The sequence below is a fragment of the Juglans microcarpa x Juglans regia genome, chromosome 5D, assembly GCF_004785595.1.
Source record: "Juglans microcarpa x Juglans regia isolate MS1-56 chromosome 5D, Jm3101_v1.0, whole genome shotgun sequence".
Taxonomy (NCBI): domain Eukaryota; kingdom Viridiplantae; phylum Streptophyta; class Magnoliopsida; order Fagales; family Juglandaceae; genus Juglans; species Juglans microcarpa x Juglans regia.
The window spans coordinates 12,891,457-12,914,333 of record NC_054602.1 but is presented as its reverse complement, the minus strand read 5'-3'; the positions used below and the strand labels follow the sequence as shown (position 1 = coordinate 12,914,333).

General features: G+C 37.3%; 1 protein-coding gene across 5 annotated transcripts; it reads right to left on the bottom strand.

Moving 5' to 3' along the window:
• Positions 1–157: 157 nt before the first annotated feature.
• LOC121265946 (probable starch synthase 4, chloroplastic/amyloplastic) lies at positions 158–22,586 on the bottom strand. 5 transcript variants are annotated; one of them, XM_041169606.1, is made up of 16 exons: positions 20,999–21,357; positions 19,242–19,479; positions 10,904–10,985; positions 9,705–10,791; positions 9,582–9,633; positions 7,808–7,930; positions 7,656–7,731; positions 7,397–7,581; positions 7,091–7,285; positions 6,940–7,011; positions 6,161–6,370; positions 5,261–5,386; positions 1,409–1,558; positions 1,243–1,304; positions 1,066–1,141; positions 158–800 (listed from the first exon to the last, which is right to left on the bottom strand). In XM_041169606.1, exons 1-16 carry the CDS (start codon positions 21,133–21,135, stop codon positions 624–626), a joined length of 3,048 nt encoding a protein of 1,015 aa, XP_041025540.1. In that variant the 5' UTR covers positions 21,136–21,357; the 3' UTR covers positions 158–623. The 5 variants fall into 5 exon arrangements, with proteins under 5 accessions (XP_041025540.1, XP_041025544.1, XP_041025545.1 ...); XM_041169610.1 differs by having other exon boundaries at positions 19,242–19,417; positions 20,999–21,140; XM_041169611.1 differs by lacking the exons at positions 19,242–19,479; positions 20,999–21,357 and adding an exon at positions 22,580–22,586.
• Between the last annotated feature and the right edge of the window lie 291 nt (positions 22,587–22,877).

The following is a 22,877-nucleotide window of genomic DNA, read 5'->3' as shown; positions in this document are numbered from 1 at the left end:
ACAATCTTCCTGTTTTTCTGGCAAGTAAAACGTTACACCTGTAACTTGTTGATGGAACCCTTGCTTTTATCATTTTTAGGGTTTTCATCTTCCACCATAATATTTCCTCAGAATGAAGCTTGCCTGTCTTGCCCAAGAACTTGAGTAGGTATATAACTTGAGAGCAACGAGCTCTTTATTTTTCTATATCGAATGTGTCTTTTATTACATTGAAAGCATAAAAGATATTGCACACTTGAACTCCTGTGAAAGCAGGTATACATTAAAGGTCTAAAAAAGAATATGAGAACCTCATACAATCTACTGTACCGGGGGTAGGTTGCTTTTATTATAAAGTGAATAGCATATAAAATGGATGAAGAGGTTGGGAAGTTGGGAGAAGAAGGGGCAAGGAACGTGAAATCCAAAACAATGCCAACTCTCACCCTTGTCAAAGCCATAAAACTCTATTTACTCTCATGCTGCACGCTCCGCTTGCTAGAGGGGCTGTCCCACATCCCTGAATGAAGCATTCCAATTTCACCTCCACCTTTATACAGACGCACCCAAAAATGTTTGAATTTGCGGGCAGGCTTGTACAGCCTTTCACCAAAGAGGATGTGAATTATCGTCGGCAAGCAAAGTTAAGTCCAAATTGCAGCCCTTGCTCTAGCAACAGACTTCGAGTAGAGTTCCTCATAGTGTGCTGCCGAAGAGTCCCAACTAAAATCTATATTCATGTCCTTCTGAACAAGCTGCTTCCAAATGTCACGGTTATTTTTGTAGAGGTTAAATGCACGTTCCAAAGCATTGTTTACACCCTGTCAAAATAAGGATGCATTACAACAGGGAACGGCAAAAGGGAACATCGTTACAGAGGGGAGAACCATGCAAAAAGAAGCGAGGACAAAACTGGTGGTTACATAGGATGCTAAAATTTCAAGTAGTTCGCTGCAATGGCCCAAGCCTCTAACATACTGGAGCAGAAAAGTGCCAACTAAAGCCCCATGCATGGAGGCGGGTGGAAATTACGTAAACACTTACACAAAACTACTCAAACCACATGCCATTACTCCACTGACGTACCTGTTCATCAGGTGTCAAAAATGTAAATCCGTTTCGAAATTCGAGAGGTATTGTATCATCATCAATGTCGAAAACACTACAGAAGAAGAAGAAGAAGAAGAATACAACGATTCTGGTAAGTCCTCTCAAATGAACAATGTGGTCATGTTATATTCAAGGAGGCATAAAGTAACCCACCTGTCATTCAGACCACCCGTTTTTCTTGCAATTGGTATAGAACCATATCTCATGGCTATCATCTGGAAAGAGTCAGTAAGGAATTAGTAATGTTTGACGAGGAAGTGATTTGCTCAAGCTGTTTTCTGTTCAAGAAGTTTTGCTTAGGAATGAATGCAGACGTTACCTGTGTAAGGCCACATGGCTCAAAGATAGATGGGATGATGAACATATCAGAAGCTGCATATATGGAATGGGAAAGAGACTCATCATACTTCAATATCAACCGAATGTGATCATGATTCTGAAAATGGTTTGCAATACCCTCAAATTCTCTCTGCAAGATAAAAAATAAACATGCATTAGTACTTACTAAAAAAATGTACAAGTAAACTAACATGTATTAGTCAGCATAAACTAAATGACTGTTTGACTTATCAAACAAAGAAAGTACACAACAGGGAAAAAAATATAGTAGTTATTGTTAAGATATAACATAAATAATAAAATCTACCTCTTTTGAGACAAGTGGAGATTTTCACATGGTATCAGAGTAGATGTCCTGAGTTCGAACCTTGACTCTACACTTATCCAATTTAATTAAATAGTCCACATGTTGGCCCATTTATTAGGGGAGTTCTGGCTCACACTTGAGGGAGAGTGTCAAGACATAATATAAATAATAAAATCTACATTTTCCCATTAACTTAAATTTTTGGGAGAAGCAATTTCACATAATGAAATTACATATAACCAGTATGTGTAAGAAGCAACAAGGAAACTTCAGTCTATCTGATATTTTCATTATCCACATGTCAGGGATATAGCACAAAGATGCCTTCCTCTCAATATAGCTTAAAGAGAAAGTCTACTTTGCCTCCCCAACTTGACACCTCCATTTGACCGCTAGTCAAAATTTATTTATTTATTTATTTTTTTTTACTTAGTGGTTAAGGAAGTGATTTTAAGTGTATTGGTGTATTTTTTTTATTTTTTAAATATATTTAAATATGTTAAAAAAATGTGAAAAGAAAAAAGAAAAAAAAAAAAAATTTTTACGCTGGGCGGTATGCCCAGCGGTCAAAATGGGGCTGCATAGTAGCCGCCCCCTAGCTTAAAACACAGTATCTCCACCCCCCCCCCCCCCCCCCCCCCCCCCCCCCCAAAAAAAAAAAAAAAAAATCTCAAGTTTTATTGACAAACATTATCCAAGTCCATTTATTATTATTATTATTATTTTTTGATTGGCACCGGGTGTTCGGGAACAACATCCTGATTAATCCTGGGGGTGCATAGGCCTAGGTAAGGAGTTCCCTGAAAGTGCATAGGCTCTCGGCAAGGAGTTTCCTGTGCACATTGGGTAATTCCAGGGAAAAATCTCCCAGTTCGATGGCCCCTAGATTTTTTTTTTTTTTAAGTTCCGAATGACCCCTATATTGTTTGCATCTAGTGGGATTCGGTTAATTTATTATTATTTTTTACTCTCATGATCTACTATTCGTTCATTAAATCAAAAGTTTTACATACCGAGTCAGTGAAATCCTTTAATGAGCATTTCATACCTCTTACATGTATACTTCTCAGATAATGTGCTATCTCCTAAGACAGCATATCAATTGATACACCGGTTTTTGGCTCTAACACCAATAATGATGTAGAACAGCACTAAAATTGTGTAACAATACAAACAATTAAGTTGAAGTCTGCTCGAGAGAAGGGTGGGGTTTATAGAAGGAAATTCCTTGATGGTGTGATTTAGTGGAGCGCCACAGATGTATATTTATTCTTTTATAAAGAAAACTCTAATCAAATAAGACTATGAAATTACAGGCTTTAGCCATTTCACACAGATCACTGGCACTTCAAGAGCAGACTACACTACGATAACCATGTTGAAAACAAAACAAATCTGCTTCAGATCAAATGCACTGTCACAAAAATTTCCAAAACTGAAGTATATCTACTCAAAAATCTTCATAGGATAGGTAAAGAGACACTCTCTGCAGAATAACTCCTACTTTAACTTCTTGTAATATAATGACAAGCTTATAAAGAAATATGGACTATCTGCAAAGCTAATTGCCTGTTCTGGGGTGCATCACAATGAGGCAAACTCAATACTAATTTCTTTAAGTACTAGATAAATATGGACTGGTCTTTATTTATCTAGTACTTATAAAAAGTACTGGATGAAAGAAAAAATTGAAAGGAGGTTAGCTGGATGGAAGAGGATTTTTTTTTGTCTAAGGGGGGTAGACTCACTCTTATAAAAAGTACTCTGTCTAACCTGACCACCTATTTCCTTTCTCTATTTCCTCTTCCGGAAATGGTTGAAAGGAGAATTGGGAGTTTATTTCGAAACTTCTTATGGGGAGGCATAGGTGAAGAAAAGAAGTATCATTTGGTTAGTTGGAAGAAGGTTTGTCAACCGTTGGATCGCGGTGGTTTGGGGATTAAAAATTCAAGGGTATTTAATAGAGCTTTACTTGGGAAATGGCTTTAGAGATATCAATTGGAGAGCAAAGCTCTATGGAAAAATGTGATAGATGTGAAATATGGAAGTTTGTGGGGAGGTTGGTGTTCTAAAGTATCTAGTGGAGCTTACGGGGTTAGTTTGTGGAAATTTATTAGAAAAGGTTGGGATTCCTTCTCCAATAATTTCAGATTGAAGATGGGAGATGGAAAGAGGATACTCTTCTGGCATGATTTGTGGTGTGGGGATATTGCTCTTAAGCTGGAATTTCCTGCCCTTTTCAGAATTGCAAGCGATCAAAATGCAGCTGTCTGTGATTTGTATTGCAGTAGTAACAATAAGGTTGAATGGAATGTTATTTTTAAAAGGGATGTTAATGATTGGGAGATGGATGAAGTTAAGGCTCTGCTGGTTAAACTTTACAGCTCAAAACTGGTCCAAGATAGAGAGGATTGTATGGTGTGGATTCCTGCTGGAAATGCTAAGTTTTCAGTTTCATCTTATTACAGAATTTTGTTAAGCCATAGTAGTTGTGTATTCCCTTGGAAAAGTATTTGGAAAGTGAAAGTTCCTTCTAAGGTTGCTTTTTTCTGTTGGTTGGTTTCTTTGGGCAAAGTATTGACTACTGAAAACCTTAGAAGGTGAGGTTTGTTTATTGCGGATTGGTGTGTTTTCTGCAAAATGGATGGAGAATCTGTAAATCACCTTTTCCTTCTCGCGAAGTGACAAGATTCTTGTGGAACGAGGTTTTGAGTTGGACAGGATTACATTGGGTTATGCCCAGGGAAGTGGTGGATTTATTGGTAGGGTGGAAGGGTGTGAAGGGTTGTAAGAAGGCGATGAGTATTTGGAAAATGATTCCTCCTTGTCTTATGTGGTGCATTTGGCTTGAAAGAAATGGGAGATGCTTCGAAGATAGAGAACGTTCTTTGGGAGATCTTAGGGTTTTTTTCTTGAGTACTTTGAGTTCTTGGGCTAAAGCTTTTGTAATGGCGGATAATTTTCTGCATCTGTTTTAGCTTTATGGTGGTAGTTTTCTTTTTGTTTCTGGAAGTTGTAGGTATTTCCTTTGTATGCATCCTGTGTACTTGGGCTTATGCCTATTTCTTTGAATAAAATTTATTACTTATCAAAAAAAAAAAAAAAAATATGGACCGGTCCGATGGATATTTATTGCTGAAGTACTACAGTTCTCTAAATTTTATCATTGCACAGACAGCTGCACTTACCGTTATAAGAATCTTCCGAATTTAAAAAAAGTTCCTCATACAGATCTGCAGCAGGAGGAGGTTTCTCAACTTGCAGGATAATATTTCTGAATTTTCTACCCTTAAATACTTTGAGGATCTGATCTTTGATTCTCCACATTGTTAAAATTAACACAAAATATTGATGTGATATAAACACATAACATATAATTCAGATCAGGCTTTCAAAGCCACAAACCAACTACTTCAATCAAGTGAGAATGTCCCTATTCTCTTTTATCTTTCTTTCCTTTTGTTTGAGCAGACTGTGGGGGATGGAGGAAATTGCAGATTGCCAAGAAGAAAAGTAAAACACTACCTGAATATGTGGGATTGGGCTTGAGCCAAGAAGTATAAACTGTCCTCCCAACTCCAATGTTCGATATATTGCATGTCTAATAAGATGAACACCTTTCTGTGGCACCAATCTTGTTATGCAGCCTACCTATAAAATAATAGATTGAACGGAATCAATCAAGAATTCAAGAAGCTTGACTACTGTAAAATAAAGAAAAATGTCAATGAGATATAGTGGCAATATTAGGCTACACACGGGAGGAGCCTCCTCCCTCACAAACTCTTATCCTGTCATGCATTGAATCAAGACCTTTGTAGTAGTGTTATTTCTTCCAAAAAATAAAGAACATGGAGACTACCTACATGGCAGCATATCATCCAGTGAAATTATAACATACAAACGGCCAAAGATACATTTTAAGCTAATTATTATGATATCACAACCACTCCCCTGGATAAAAGAGATTGAAGTGCCTAGACAATAATACAGAATAGACTTCTCTACCTCATCATTGATGCTTCTTTATCTTTCTTTATTTTTTGTTAAGTTTTTGTTAAGCATTAACATGGATAGTACAAAACCAAATCCTCGAACAAAGTAACTTAACAGCAAAGATGTTGGCTGTGCAATCAATTGAATTGCTAAATATTGATAAATAATTTATGGATACAGGTGCACATCTTAAGCCTCCTTGCTGGAAACTTCTGCACGTATGCATGGCAGTACCCCTAGAAGCTTTGTCCAGGATCTGGAGTTGATTAGGCCTCTCATAACTTTTTCAAAGGGCAACACATTATAATACCTCTATCAATGCTGCATATTAAGATTTAATGAATCTGAAATCTTATTAAACAAGAAAACTTAATGTGATATGATGATGTCTTCTCCTCACAAACTAACCATTTGGTAAAACAAAATTACCAGTGGCTTCTTGATATCTGCTGAAGAAAGCTGTAGATGCCTTTGCATAGCTTCCTTATTTTCTGCTTTCCCTTGAAGATCATTTGCAGTGTACTGGACTTTGAGAAATGTATCAGTGGCAGGATTCCATGCATCAGTATCAATTCCGTTTAGAATTCCAATGAACTTTTTGGAGTGAGAATTAAGGGTTGAATGAAGACCTCTTCCTCCCTGTAAATCATAAAGTACCAATACAACCTTCAGTAACAACCAAGGATATGCAACCATAGATTTAAGAATGAAAACCAATGAGTGATTTGAACACTTGCTTAAAATCTTGGCATTTTGCTTAAGGCTACGTTTGGGTAGTGAGAATACCTGAGAAGTGTTGAGAATGTTTGTGAATAGTAGTGAAAAAGTAGTGAAAAAGTAATAATAGAATAATGAATAGTAGGTAAAAAGTAATGAATAGTAAAAAAGTAGGTGAAAAGTAATAATAAAGTAAAGAATAGCAGTGAGAGTACTTGAGATACTCTTGGTACCCAAACGTAGCCTAAGACTCTAGTCATGGCAAAGAAAATTTGTAGTTGTGAACACCAATGCCATTCCATTATTTCTTGTAAAATCACTACATATAGGTTACCTAATGCGAACGATAGAGGTATTTTCTCTGCCCCCCCCCCCCCCCCCCCCCCCCCCCCCCAACAAAAAAAAAAAAAAAAAAAAAAAAAAAACTTCTCAGTCGAAGCCTTATTGTAATGACTATAAGTAAATGCAGTAAAACCAACGCAACATCATACCTCAGCAGTCCGCACCTCTTGTGCATAAGTAGGCGATACTGTTGTCACAATATTGGAAAATACAATTCCACCCTGAAAAACAGAAATATTTAAAATATATGCATGTTTCGAAGAATGATATACTAATAAAGGAATCCATAAAATGCCATACCTTAACAGGATTGACCCTATCATGTGCAGAGTTATCTTGCATTCTATCTGGTCTATTTAGCTGATGGACATCGAGACCACAGGATGCCAATTCTGAAGCGGGAGCAGTCCCTTGGTACTCAAAGTTGTGGCATGTAAAACATATTCTAGCTGAGTTAAATCCTTTAGGGGCATATAAATCCCAATAAAGTGGAGCCTAAGAAATCAAAACAAAATAGTTATTTAAACTAACAATGCATATATGAAAATAAATGTCAGAAGCTCAAAGAAAGCATGGGTCAATAAAAAAGTTTTAAATGGTCCATACAACAAAAGCTGTCTGCCAATCATGGCAATGAATTATGTCTGGTTTCTTGCCAGCTTGAAGAAGTAACTCAAGTGCTGCACGGCTAAAAAAAGAAAAACGTTTGAAATCATCATGCTCGCCATAAAATTGTCCTCTCCAGAAGAAATTTTCAGGATGATGAGGCTCAATTAAATAAACTGGAAGACCTGCATAATTAAAACTGTAGTAAGCACATGATGCTAAAATATACAATGCAAACAAATATTATGAAATCCTTAACCTTCAACAGTGCCGAGCCAGATTTTATTTTTGAATAGCTGACCGGCAAAGTATGATTCTACCATCACATCTAGGGCCTGTACCAGAAATCAGGTCATTAAGATGTTCATGGAACTCGGGCACTTTAAAATAGTTTCCAAAATCACAACTCACCCTTAAGTCACGAATTCGATCATATTGCATGCAGTCATATTTTGGAAGAACAATTTCGACATGGTGTCCCCTCTTCTGTAAAGATTTGCTAAGACCAGTTACAACATCCCCCAAACCACCCACCTGTAAATGAAAAAGCATAAGATTTTGCACTAATTATGATTATAGCATCAACTTTTTTTGTGACTCAGAGTAAGTTAAATTTTTTTAACTAAACTAAAAGTTTAAAATTTCTTTTCATATTCCACAGGGACTCATGATCAGCACTAGAAGAGAAAATGGGTCAAAGCAGAAAACTAGACAAAAGCCTGACAAAATATTATGCTACTTTCAAGGGCAAAACATGGCACAGTAAACATGTCAATGGAACATTTTCACAGCCAGAAGCTTTTGCATTAGCATCGCAGATGAGATACAAAAGAAAAAATTACCTGTATACGAAGATATGAAATAAGAACAATAGATAGTAAACCTTATAAATAGAGGAGAAATCCAGAGGACCAAATGTAACTAACAACCCTTGTAAAAGTAATTTCCAAGTTGGGTGGTGTTTAAATGGTGCTGTATGTGCAAGCAGGATGGGGAAACATTTTCTGTGGTGTGCAATGCCTCGTTCAATATAAAGAACAAAATAAAAATAAGGCTTGACCATTGCAGGTCTTTGCAAGGCTGTCTCTCCCATCACATGCTGAAAAAGAAAATCCTCCCAAGTGGAAAATACCCGCCACACTGCCAGAGAAGAGTCTGGGTAGATACTTTGGATGGGCAGGCAATTGAAAAAGTTATATGGCCTATTTTTTACATCTGTACTTTATGTCACCACATTGCCAATTGAATAGTGTGCTGTATAATCTAAAAAACACTTGTAAAACAAAAGTTAATGACCAAATATAAGCTCAGACTAGGTCATAAAGCACAGCGTTAAAGCATCAAGGAGACGCTAACATGCTTAGTTTGATGCGCTCCAAAAGGATAAATAACGACTATCATAACTTATTGGCAATAACAATAAACTTTAGGGTTAGTCTAATAATTTGTAATAATAATATACCATATTGTTTTTTGTCCCATTTTTTCAGAAAAGGGTAACACTTCTTTGAAGCCATATGTGGTTTTATAAAGAAAAGGATCAACCAAATAGTTCAGCCAAAGAGGACAAACTAACAATTTGTCTACACAATTGTCCAATTCAGGTATTTAGCCAGAAAGAAAACAGCAGTTCTGAACATGGAAACTATACTACAGGCAAGTTTCAAGTGCTAAGTAAAGCTGCGGATGCTGACATGCTGTACCCACTAAGATAATTTGACATAACATTTTTCTTCTCACTTGAATTGAAGTTCCTCAAGATTCCACCTTACATTTCCTTTAAACGGATGATAATGCAATATAGAGATTCTTTAATAGCATGTGATATTGACTTCTTTTGAATTCCTCAAGTAACACTGTCTGTCTACTAAGCAGTGTAACATAATTCTTTATAAGTATGGTAAGTTTTATTAATGATGTGTGTAACGTAATTTTAAAAAAGCATATACTAAAATAACTTGACATAATATGCTACTTCCAACTTGAATGGGCCTCCCTTGAGATGTTCCCCAAACTTACATTTCCTTTAGACAGATGATAAAACAACATCAAATTTCTCAAGTAATATTGAGTAATTTTGAAGGGTGTAATGTAATTTCAAATAAGCATAACAAAGAAATATATTAACATTTTCAAAAAATAAAGTAAAAACTTGAAAAAATGTACTGCAGTAAGTTGAGTTCACCTTAGCAACCGGTGCCATCTCTGCCGCAATATGAATGATATGTAATCCTGGACTGGTCAACAAAGGGCACAAATTAAACCACAGCCTACATGTTTTCTAAATTTAGGTTTAAATAATTAATACCGTGCTGGTGATGATATCAGCCTGAGAAACGTAGTTATAGCCTCCCGTTCAGTCTTTTCCTTGCATGCCATGTATGCATTGTAAATCTGTCCATCTCTGTTCCATACCATTTCTCTCAATAAATTTGCATCATTGGTTGATACTTTTTTCTCAAGCAACCAACCATCTATTATAAGCAATAAACGGCTCCAAAATTCCAAAGGCATGTCATCCACATATTGATCTGCTGCCCTTTTCTTGCTCTCTTCTTTCAAACTATTAAGTGTATCTTGAAATTCCTTCACTGATTCTTGATATAATTGTACACAAGAATTAATCTCTTCATCAGACCTTTGAAGACGATCATCCAACAGTTCGATTTTTTGTTGCATTAGTTCATTATATTGTTGCAATTTTTCTGATGAGAGCTTATAGACATTAGCTTCTTCAAGGGATTCTTCCAGTTTATCAACCTTTTTCCGGAGCTCTTGGTTTTGCTGCAATACTATAATAGCTTGATCTGCCTGTTTTGTTGCCTTATCTAACAATACCTGTAGATTTTCTACCTTCTCCCACAAGCTCTTGTATTCAGCTTTCAGAGTGGAAAGTTTGGAAACATCTTCCTGAGAAACAGAGAGTTTAGACTCCAAGTCTTTCAAGGAAGACTCCAGCAAGGAGCGTTCTCTTTCCAGTAAAAGCACGCGCTCATCTGTGTCCTTGACATCACTAAGCTCAGTCTTAAGTACTTCTATATCATTCTTGAGGGAGATATTCTCTTCCCTCAATGAGTTAAGCTCCTTGCTAACAGAACTAACACTATCTAGTACATACGCTTCATGATGCAAAAGTTTGTGATGATTCTCATTCATATCAATCTCACTTAACTCAGTAACATCCCTGTGAGCCAGTTCATTCTGCAGCTTCTCTAACTGGTCTTCCAGGAGTTCCAGACGTATCTTTTCTTGGGCAGCAACTTTAATCCGGGCGTCAGTTTCTGCCAGTTTCGTCTCCAAAGCATTGATCTCTCCTTGCAGTGTCTCCTTCTCAGTGACAATCTTTTCAAGATCTTCAAGTGCACTCACTCGGGCTTGATTTAGAAGGAGGACATCTATAGCAAGAATGACAACACAGGCACATATATTTCACTCAGAATTGAAACAAAGGCACTAACATATGGAGAAAAATATCAAAAGAACTTTAAGAGTTAGCAGACGTCCTACTTTTTTCTGCATATCTTATCATGCCAATCAAGTCCTCCTGTTGAACACCCGAAAGTTGCTTGTCACCACTTATGTTTATAGCCTGTGAGATAACCAAAGAATAATTACAATATACCGTCTCCAACAAGTAGAAGATTATAATCTTTTAAATGGTTCAGCTATCTCGATATACACCGACATACACAAACAGGACACTTGTTTGTTTAAAAAAGAAGATAGATCAATAACTCCAATTCTTTCTTTGGCTATCACCTATTATCACATAAGTGGGAAACCATAGTTCCATGATGTTGAGCTAAAGTTATTAACGGTGATGGAAAGTTTTGATTGTTACTTTTTCCTCTACAATCATATCATCCAACCTAACGTTATAAAAACCTTTGATCCCCAACGGAGTCGCTTTTGATTTACTTTTATTTTTAAAAACCCCTAGAGGTTGGCTCAAGTGGTAAAGATCTTGGTTTTGGTGGTATGTTCCCTCTAAGGTCCAAGGTTCGAATCCCCCATTGGGTGCAAACGATCTCTAGGGGCTATCGGACTGAGAGATTTTCCCCTTGACTTACCCGAGGTGCACTTGCGGGAAACTCCTTGCCGAGGACCTGTGCACCCCCAAGATTAGTCGGGACACTGATCTCGGACACCCAATGGCAATAAAAAAAAATGAAGTTATAATTCATGCAATTGATGTCAGAGTATTTATTTTTTATAATAGAATGAAAATTTTATTGATATGAATGAAGTAGACGAAGCCCATGTATGTAGGAAGTATACAAAAGAATACCTAAATACATTCTAGGAACCAGAAATTAAAGATAGAAAATCATGAACACTAGTTCCATTAAGCACAATGGCTGAAAACCAAAGCAATAAGGTGTGTACAAAAAAGTTCCGAAGTTCCTCCATCGTGCGCTCCATATCTTCAAACCACCGATTATTCATTTCCATCTAAATACACCACATAATGTACAAAGGAATCATCCTTCCAACTGTAGCCACTTGGAGGCAGCCTTAAATATTCTTCCAGCAGGCTAATAAATCCACCACCCTCAAAGCATAACCCAAGCCATCCCAATTCTTCTAAAGACCTCATCCCACAACACTCTTGTCACCTCACAATGTAGTAATAAACGATCAACTGATTTTCCATCCTTCTTGCACAAATAGCACCAATCCATGACAATGAGACCCCGCTTCCTCAAATTGTCTGTGGTCAAGATATTCCCAAGAGAGGCGGTTCATACGAAGAAAGCTACTTTAGAGGGCACACAAGACCTCCAAATACTCTTCCACAAGAAAGGAACATTACCATGTGATGCCAACATCTTGTAATAAGATCTCACAATAAACCATTTGCTCCCATTGGGCCTCCACTGCATCCTATCCCCATGTATCGTTGGCCTTCATGTAGAATATATAAGACTGAAAAATTCAGAAACAATATTCATTTTCCAATCATGAACATCCCTATTAAATAGAACATCCAACTGGTGAGAACCATGGAAAAATGCCAACAAATCTGACATAAAAGCATCCTAATTCACAGGAATGCGATAGAGAGCTGGGAATGCCCTAAAGAGAGCGCGATCTCCACACCAAACATCATACCAAAATCTGATTCTAGAACCCTCACCAGCTACAAAACAAATATGAGTGGCAAAACTCTTCCAACCCCTCCTAATGAATTTCCATAAGCCCACACCATACACGGGGCACTTCATTAGAACACAACCACCCCCCCCCCTCCCCTCGCACTTCCATATCTATGATCAATAACCTCTTTCCAAAGTGAATCTCCCTCCAAGTGGTACCTCCATAACCATTTCCCCAAAAGGGCTTTATTGAATGCCCTCAAATTGCGAATCCCCAAGCCTCCATTAGAAATTAGGAAACAAAATTATTCCAATTAACAAGATGGAACTTAGTTTCCTCCCCCACTCCACCCCACAAGAAAGCCCGAAATAACTTCTCAATTCTATTGGCCACCCCTGCAAGCAAAGGGAATAAGGAATAAAAAATAAGTGGAGAGGTTGGAAAGAGTACTCTTAATTAAAGTGAGTCTGCCCCCTTTTGATAAATACATCTGTTTCCACCCTGCCAACATTTTCTTAACTTTCTCAACAACCCCATCCTAAATGGCTTGAGCCTTAAAAGTCGCCACCAACGGAAGACCCAAATATTTCTTAGGCAATGAAGCCACTTTGCAACCCAAATAACTCGCCAAGCTATTTATACAACACACCACACTAGGGCTGAGCATCCGAAAATCCAACTCTGACTCCAAATCCAGCTCTGCTCCGACTCAGACAAAACAAAGTTGGAGTCAGATTTTTTTTAATTTTTCAATCAAAGTCAGAGGTGTCGCTGAACTGACTCCGACTCCAACTCCGACCCCGACTCTAATATTGTACATATGTTATAAAAATATGTATTTATCTATATATTTATCATATATACTAGTATAACTATATAACTATATATAACTTATATAGTTGAATTCAATAATATACTAGTATAAGCTAATTATTATAACATAATATACTTATACTATAATATAAATAGATTAATGATAGTTTAGTATATGTAAACATCATAGTATTACTACCATACATAATCAAGTATAGAAATAAATTAGATACTAGTATTTAAATAAGTTTAGTATAATAAATTAATAACACATATCCTAATTTACTAAAGTATAATAACATGTAATTAGACACTAAAAATAATATGTAATACTATAGTATGATAACAAGTAATTAGACACTATAGTATAAGTCTAGTATAAAAATAAGTTAGATATCAGTATAGAAGTAAATTAGCAATGAATGATTTAGTTTTAGTTTTAAATTTTTTGGAAAAATTGAAATTTGAAAGGCCACAAAAACTTTTGTAAAATGGGCTAATATAAAGCTAAAAAAAAAATCCAAAACTGAAAGCCCAAATCTGACTCCAACAAGTTGAATTCGGAGTTGGATCGAAGCTTACACAAGTTGGAGTCGGAGTTCGGATTTGAACTCCAACAAAGTCGGAGTCGGATTTAGGTGAATCCAACTCCGACTAAGTCGGTGCTCACCCCTACACCACTCCCACCGAAACCATCTCAGACTTACCAAAGTTTAGCTTGAGACCCGACACAACTTCAAAGCATAACAAAAGTGCCCTTAAAGCTTGAATCTGGCCACGATCAGCCTCACAAAAAAGAAGGGTATCATCTGCAAAAAGGAGATGGGAAATTATGGTGGAACCATTAATACCATTTCCCTCCGAGAACCTGGATAGGAAGCCTCCCCCAATGGCAGCCTCCACCATCCAACCAAGTGCCTCCATAACAACAACAAAGAAAAAGGGAGATAACGGATTCCCTTGCCTCAGGCCACAAGAATTGTTAAAAATCCAGTAGGTGTGCCATTAACTAGCACTGAGAAACTAGGGGTAGTTACACAATGCTGAATCCACAAAATCCACCTATCGCTGAAGCCACACCTCCCAAGCATATAAAAAGGGAATTCTCAATTCACATTATCATACGCATTTTCCATGTCAAGCTTGCACAGAATGCCTGTAACTCCCTCCCTCAATCTACTATCTAAGTATTCATTGGCAATGAGGACCGAATCAAGAATTTATCTCTCCTGAACAAAGGCATTTTGAGGCTTAGAAATAATTTGATATATAACCGTGCTCAAACGATTAGCTAGAATGGTCGAAATAATCTTATAGGACTTATAGGACTAAAATCCTTAACTTCTGTAGCCCCGTATTTCTTTGGGATGAGAGTGATAAAAGTCACATTAAAGCATTTCTCAAAATTCTTAAAAGAATAGAACTCGAGAAAAACCTGCATCACATCCTCTTTCACAATGTCCCAACAAGCTTGGAAGAATCCCATAGAAAACCATTTGGACCGAGAGCTTTATCTTTTGTCATTCCACCAATCACCTGACAAATCTCAACTTCTTCAAAAGGTCTTTCCAACCAACTCGCACCCTGAGGAGAAAGAGACTCAAAAACCAAGCCATCGAGATTCGGCCTCCAATTAGTTAGTTTTGTGAGAAGGTTCTCATAATAATGCACAATATGATCCTCAATCTGAGAGGGGGAAGAGAGCACACGATTATCTGAATGAAGTATCTCAAAAGCATTACTTTGCCGATGTGAATTAGCCACTTTATGGAAAAACTTCATGCATTCATCACATTCTTTTAACCAAAGAGCCTTTGATTTCTGTCGCCACGACGTCTCCTCCATCAACAACACCCTCTCCAATTCAACCAAAACTGAATTTTTCCTCAACAATACCTCCTCAGAGGTATCTCCAATTGCCTCCCTACCCTTTAGAACCAGCAAGAATGAAGCTAGGAGTGCCTGTAAACTGATAAGAAGACCACCAAATTCTAACCTTATCTACAAAACCATCAGCTACTAACCACATATTTTCAAAACTTGAAGTACCACGGTCCCCCATGAATACCTCTGCAATCAAGCAAAATGGGAAAGTGATCCGAACAAACTCAAGGCAAACACTTCTGACACAGCTCTAGAAAGCGAGCCTCCCAAGAAGGAGAGATGAGAAACCCATCCAATCGTGACCAACTGCGACTATTGGACCACGTGAACTCGCCCTCAACATGAGGGAGATCCATGAGATCCAAATCAAAGATGAACTCAGAAAACTACTCCATAGCCAAGGAAGTTTGAGGTTCTCCCGATCGCTTACTAGGAAAGCGAGTAATATTGAAATCCCTACTCATACACCATGGCACATCCCATAGATAATATAAACCCACCAGCTCCTCCCAAAGAAGTCTCCTATCACTATCCAAATTTGGCCCTTGAGTACTTGCATAAGCCCACTCTCACCTATCCTCAACATTTTTAAATAAACTAGCGATTGAGAAATTCCCAATACACTCCTAGACAAACTCCACCACTGTTCTATCCCACATTAAAAGAACTCCACTTGAAGCTCCCAAAGATGCCAAGTAAGACCATCCCACAAAAGGACACCCCCCCCCCCCCATAGACTCCGAATGATGCTTCTATCGATAAAACATAACTTTGTTTTTTGAAAACACACATCAATCTTCCATGTCCACAATAAAAATTTTATGCAAAGGTTCTTGTTACGATCATTAAGCCCCTACACATTCCAAGAGCAGATCTTAGGTGGGGACACAATGGGGACACCACAAGGTATATCTGTCACTATACAGATATCTTGGCAAGTTGCCTAAGATGAAACTACACAACAATATGGAAAACAGCTGGCTCAAAGATCAAAGCATTATAGACCAAGACCATTTCCGAGGTTCCTTTTTCTTAGCAATTTAAAGTAGGGAAATTTGGGAAACTCCAAACAAAATGAGTTCCTATTACAAGCCACAGGTGGAAAGGCACATGATTTGCCCGATTTGCCCCTTTCATTTGCCCTGAACACTATATATAAAGAACTTTCGTCTAAATATTATAAATTTGGGACATTTTTCAGATTCCATCTTCTTAGAAATTATAGAGCATAGATATTCTCTCTCCTCCCCCCCCCCCCCCCCCCCCCCCCCACCATGACTCCAGCTACGTATAGGTTGCGGATGATCCCCAACTATCACAATATCATTTTTTCTTTTAGCATTATGTTGCCAATACTCAGGAGAATATGGGTCATCGAATAGTTCATAGAATCTAAGGCGAATGGGTTAATGTTATCAGAAGGAGTAGGAGGGTTATTAGAACCATGTCTCTAGGAAGAATCGAATAGTTGTTGGCCATGGTGGAAGCTTGTGTTCAGTCAGAGAGAAGGTCAAAATTCGCAAAAACCTCACGTATCAGAAACAAAGCATACCTAGTGGTGTTCAAGCACTAACATGAGTAATTTGGCTCTGGTGACTATGGTGGAGGTGGGCAGCGAGGTTTCACAGTAATACCTGAAGGATTGGGGGGGATGGGTAGGAAAAGCTTAGCCAAGGAGCTCTAAAAAGTCTTTTGTTTTCCTTAACACAATGCTAGACAAAGGGTCCAGACTGGTAATTCAGGCAAGATCTCTGTTGTTTTGCATGGGCGGGCCTCCATTGGTGCAACCAGTGAAAACTAAGAACAACAACAGTGCATTTCGGTTGTATGCATCTGCACATAATGCTTTTCAGTCTTGGTGACACATCGGTTGCAAAATAGGGATCATTTGTCTCCTTTATTGTCTAGGCCTTACTAGAATGCTCTGAGCACTGGGAATCTTTTATCAGGTTGCTTAGTGGAGACCTAGAATGTGGAAGGACTTTTCATCTCACACCTTTTACTTTCATATGGCACATTGATTTTTAGTCAGACAAATCTTGGCACTTACAATATTTTTTCTTCATGTTTCTTTGTTTTGAAGCAGTATCAGGTTTGAAGATTACTTTGGTTAAGTTTGAGTTTCTCCCAGTTAGCAATGTGGATGATGTAGACAACCTGACCCAAATTTTGGAATATATAGAGTCTTCATTGCCTATGACGCACTTAAGCCTCCCATTGGGAGCTCATTTTAAAGCTTAATTGGTTTGGGAGGGTATTTAGTAGGCTAGATGGAAGAGGTTGTATTTTTGTATAAGAAAGGTAAGACAACGCCCTTTCAAACCTCCCCACTTACTTATGTCTTTATTCCTCCTCCCTATTGGCATAAAAAGTTACATAGGGACCACTTATGGGGTGCTATGGTGAAAAATCTAAAATCCCATTCAGCAAATTGGCCCAAGGTCTGCTCCCTGATCTCTAAAGGGTTTGTTTATCAAGAAATTGATTACATTCAATAAAGCTCTATGCCAATGACAAAGATAGCGTATGAAGATCAATCGTAATTATGTAATATGGTAGTGCATGGGGTGGATAGAGTTCTAATTAGGTGCATGGGACCTATGGGATTGGACTATAGAAGAATATTCAATGGCATTGCAGGAAGTTTTCCCAGCACACCAGATAAAAGGTGGAAGATGGATCGAAAGTAAAGTTTTAATATCATGTATGGTGCAAGGATTAGCCCTTTAAAGAAGCTTTTCAGGATTTATTCAACATTTTTTAGTTTAAGGATGCATCAGTGGCAGACAATTTACAGCTTGCAAATGGATCTTTCTCAATGAGAAGTGGATTTTATCAAGGCATTGCAAGATTGGGAGGTGAACCTCTTTAACTTATTTTATGACCAGTTGTGTTCTCTTAAATGAGAAAGGGTGGTGAAGACAAGATGTGTTAGGCCATATTCAAGAGAGGAGTGCTTAAAATCAAATCATTCTATAAGGTGTTAAACAACACCCCCCCCCCCCCCCCCCCCCCCCCCCCCCCCCCCCCCCACATGACAGCATTACTTTTCCATGCAAGACCATTTGGAGCAGCCAGTCTCCCTTGAGAGCAGCTTGCCTTTTGGACAGTTGTGCCAGGAAAGATCCTCACCTTGGATTAGTTAATGTTTGTATATACTGGGCTAGGCCTATTCTTGGAGTAATATAATTTGTTTACTTATAAAAAAAAAAAGTTAATGAAGAGGCACGTTATAGCGAGAGAATGGTATTGTATGTGCAAGAGGAAAAAAGAAATTGTGGATCATTTTTCCTCCACTGTGATGTAGCTAGCACTTTGTGGCAAGTTATTTATAGTCTTTTTGAGCTAGGCTGAGTGGTGCCTAGATGGGAGATAGACCATTTACTGGAAATGACGGTTTGATAGTCATCACAGTGAGACCTTGGGGAAAATTATCCCGATCTATTTGATGTAGTGCATATGGAGAAAAAAGAAATGATCAAAATTTTGAAGTTTTGTTACTCTCTAAAGGGCTGTGGGGAACCTCACAGCTTTCTTTTTTAAATCACTTTCACACTAGGTCGTTGCCTATTTGTGTTTTCTCTAGCTTTAGCTTCTTGGATTTTCTTAATCTCTTCTCTCTCTAATTAGGTGTATTTGATGTATATACTCTCTGTGTACTTGGGATAATGTCTATTTGATCATTAGCAAAACTTATCTTGTTAAAAAAGAGTAGAAAAATTAGTCACATATATTTTCCTTCAACGAGACATTTTTTATTCTTATCCAAAACAAATGTGAGATGTGCACACCGCTCCCCCGCTCCCACCAAAAGCCCCCGTTTGACAGTGTTGACTACCTTAGCAGTGAAAACTTATCAAGTTCCGCGTAGTCAATCTCTGGGTTTTCAATGAATTAATACCAGTTAGTCTTTATCTATCTGCAGTTAGCCTTTCACCAGCAAGAATCCCAACACCTGGTAAATAAAAAAATACATATAGAAAGAAACACAGTAGTTTATCTCAAAATAGATTATTGGTTTGGTTTTAAATTTCTAGGTGAAGGAGCATACCAAAGATTTTTGTTCATCGGGTACAGTCGGGCCACTCAACTCCTTTGCATTGATATGCTCTATAGCTATGCCAGTGTCAACATCATCAGTAGATATAATTTCCTGGCTCAAAATTGGAACATTAATTATTGAAGCATTTTCGGTTTCAGATTCCTCGCCACCATTTGCCTGGAAATCTGCATTTGTTGAAGTCCGTTCATGAGAGGCTTTCTTCAAATGTTGTTTTTTATGCTGGGAACTGCAAGTATTTCAATATTATCAAGTTCTTTGACAAGCGTACCCTAATTATAAAGGATACAGAACTTTCTCTCCACAGGTAAGATGGACTCAGTATAAATTATACAAAATATAAAATATCCAATGAGAAGACTGTTTTACTTATCAAAAAAATGAGAAGACTGTTTTAAATTTCCTAGAAAGATTAAGTTAACATAAAAGTCCTTTTTTCCCCAAAACCACAAGCACGAGTGCTCTAAAAAATATTACACTGTAAATGTTCCTAATAGAAGAAAATTGAATCCAAATTAAGCACCATAACTTTTTAAGGAAAGTCAATCTTGAATAAAGGCACATAGTTCAGATAGTTAACCACTTTCCCTCATTTTGTTTCAACTCAAACAAGAAAAACAACAGTCAGTTCAGAAGGCATGGCATCCAAGTTGAATAATGACCATTGCGAGCAAAATCCAATGTGAATGGATACTAGGAAGTTCCAAATACAGCAAGTGCTATAATGTTCCTAAGAGTGCATGTAGATAGATTTGTATGTAAGATCATATGAGAGAAAGCAAGATTTGTACGTAAGATCATATGAAAGAAAGCAAATTAAAGTTATACTGATACTCTAGGATTCCTTTTTAAAAATGTTTAGCAATTAGATTTTATCCACCTTACATGACAAAGAATGGGTGGGTCAGTATTCTTACCCTTTGCGCCTTATAGCATATGTTCATCTTGTCGGCATTCTCTATTGATTCAAGCAATCTCTTGTGCCTCAAAATATACATGTCCACTTCAATTTCTATCTAGCCTCGCCACTCATTCTGTCAACCTCTTGATCCAACTATACTTATTCAAACTCAACCAAGAACTTAGGTACTACAAGCGTAGAAGCGGAAAATTCATAGATTTTTTCTAAATTGGTTTTTTTGTTTTTTCTATATAATTGTATGTACTGTTTTATGTAAGTTACCCATCAAGATCCTTAAGAGGCATAGTTCAAGCAGAGGCACATCAACTGCAACAAAGCGGCAGTGGTGATAATAAGTCCATTGAATAACTTGGGATAAGGAGTAGAGAATCAAATGTACCAATAAGGCAAGAATCAAATGTACCAATAAGGCAAAAATCAATGCGGCTTTTGTTGTTATCTGGAGTTATGAATACTATCCTACACGAACCACTTCGCGGTTTCACACACCACCAGCACTCTATGGCCAAAAGAATAAGAAAACAAAACAAATCAACCATCATCCTAATGTTCATTCCAAACCCAAGGAAAAGTACCAAACTTCAAACCCTTCTCCAAGAACGAAATGGTCATCTCAACTAGTAAGAGTTTTAGACCATATCCCCAAAACAAAAGCTCAATTTACAAGAATCTAACTACAATAAAAATAAAAAAAATAAAAAAAATCATCAAGAAACAGAACCGAACGTTAACACACTTCCAATTACAAAAGAAGAAAAAACAAAGAAAAGCAAGCACAGGAATGAGATGAGACCGAATATACAGAATTGGGGACGATAGAGAGAACCTAAAATTACGCTGACGCATTTTGCAGGAAGCAGGAAGTGAGCGATGAGGTAAGAAAAAGCGCACAGCCGAGTGCTTGCAGCTCAATCCGCCGATCCCCTCGCTTACAAACCACGTCGATAACTTCACAGAAGACATTTTTTTTTTCCTCGAGTTGAAACCCGTGTGTCTACACTCTACATGTAAGAGAAACTAGAAAAACTCGGCAGCAAGTAAGAGATGGAACAAAACGGTTTCTTCGGAAGTTGGCATGTGAGTCTATGACTGCTCTCCACCCGGGTGGAGAGAGAGAGAGTCTTTCGCATCTTTGATTGAGGATTGTGTGATGGTACGTGCGGGTTTACTGAGCCATCCATCGTTTGTGGTTTTTTATCACAGCGTTATCTAAATCGAACGGTCCCCTCCACTTTCCCCTCGAATCTCTGTTCTTTTTTTTTTCGCTGATTTGAATTTTGATTAGATCTTAGAGATGAATGGTGATGCACCCTGGTGATCGGATCATTGACAATGGCATGCTAACTCTAAAATTTGGCTAGAATCTTAATTTTTGATTATAATATTAACTTTTGATTATTTGAATTCACATTAGACCAGACATCTTAAAGTCAAAATAATAATATTATATTATATATTTTAATAATATTTGAATTTTTTTTATATTTTACAAATATACTTTATATATTTTAATAATATCTGATAAAAAAAATTTATACAACAATTCTTGAAACCAACAAGTTAATTTTTGTAAACTCTTCTTCTTTTACCAACTTTTTTAGTTGTAGCTAATAGTTAATGATCAAATTAGAATTTTGTGAAGCCAACTTCTTGTACCAATCAATTACCATCTACAATTCTTGAAACCAACAAACTAATTTTTGTCAACCCTTCTTCTTTTGCCAACTTTGCTGCTTGCCAGAAGTCTACAAGAAAAGATATGAAGCATGCATTCGGAGTACTCAAAGGTAGATTTGCAATTGTGCGTGAACCTGCTAGGTATTTTGAACCTGAAATTCTAAAAGATATTATGTACGCATGCATTATTCTACATAATATGATCCTTAAAGATGAGCGGCATCTATATCTCGGGGCTGAGCAGTTCATTTACAAACAAACAGAAAATACTCCAAATGAGCCAATCTCACACGATAATATACCTAAATTAGTAGAGTTCATTGCGCAACATCATCGAATTAGAGATAGAGGCACTCATAGCCAACTCCAGGCTGACGTTATCGAGCATTTATGGAGTACTCATGGCCGCACATAATTTTATAGCCAGCATGTAGAAAGAGTTGTTCCTACTATGTAGTACTTCTATGACTTATTTCAATGTGGTAATTTGTAGTATTTCTATTATTTCAATGTGATAATTTGTAATACTTCTACTATTGTATGAAATCAAAGTCACTTAATTAGCATCAACTTAATTAGCAAAACACGGCAAGTTACTTAATTAGCACATCAACTTTACGCAGGTTGTTATGCTACATATATTCATAGCTTTGTCAAGTGGAGATTCATGAACCAACTACTCAGTATTAGCCAAAAGAAAAAAGAAAAACTAAGAAAAAAGAAAACAAACCAAAGCTTTGTGATACAAGCATAACATCTCATGACTCTACTTCTATTAGCACAGACCCTAAGACTATAGCCTAAAGATGATGATATACTAATAGCAATGAACTTGTCGCTTCTCCAACAGTAATCAACCATAAGATTGTTAATAACAATGAATATACTCACAACTTCTAAAACCACAAACACTGGCTACTGCACTTCAGAAAATCCATACTATCAAAACCAAATTAGTTCACTATTCAATTTGAAATCTATTGTCAGCCAATTAGTTTTGATTACAAACAAAAAATGCACATTTAATA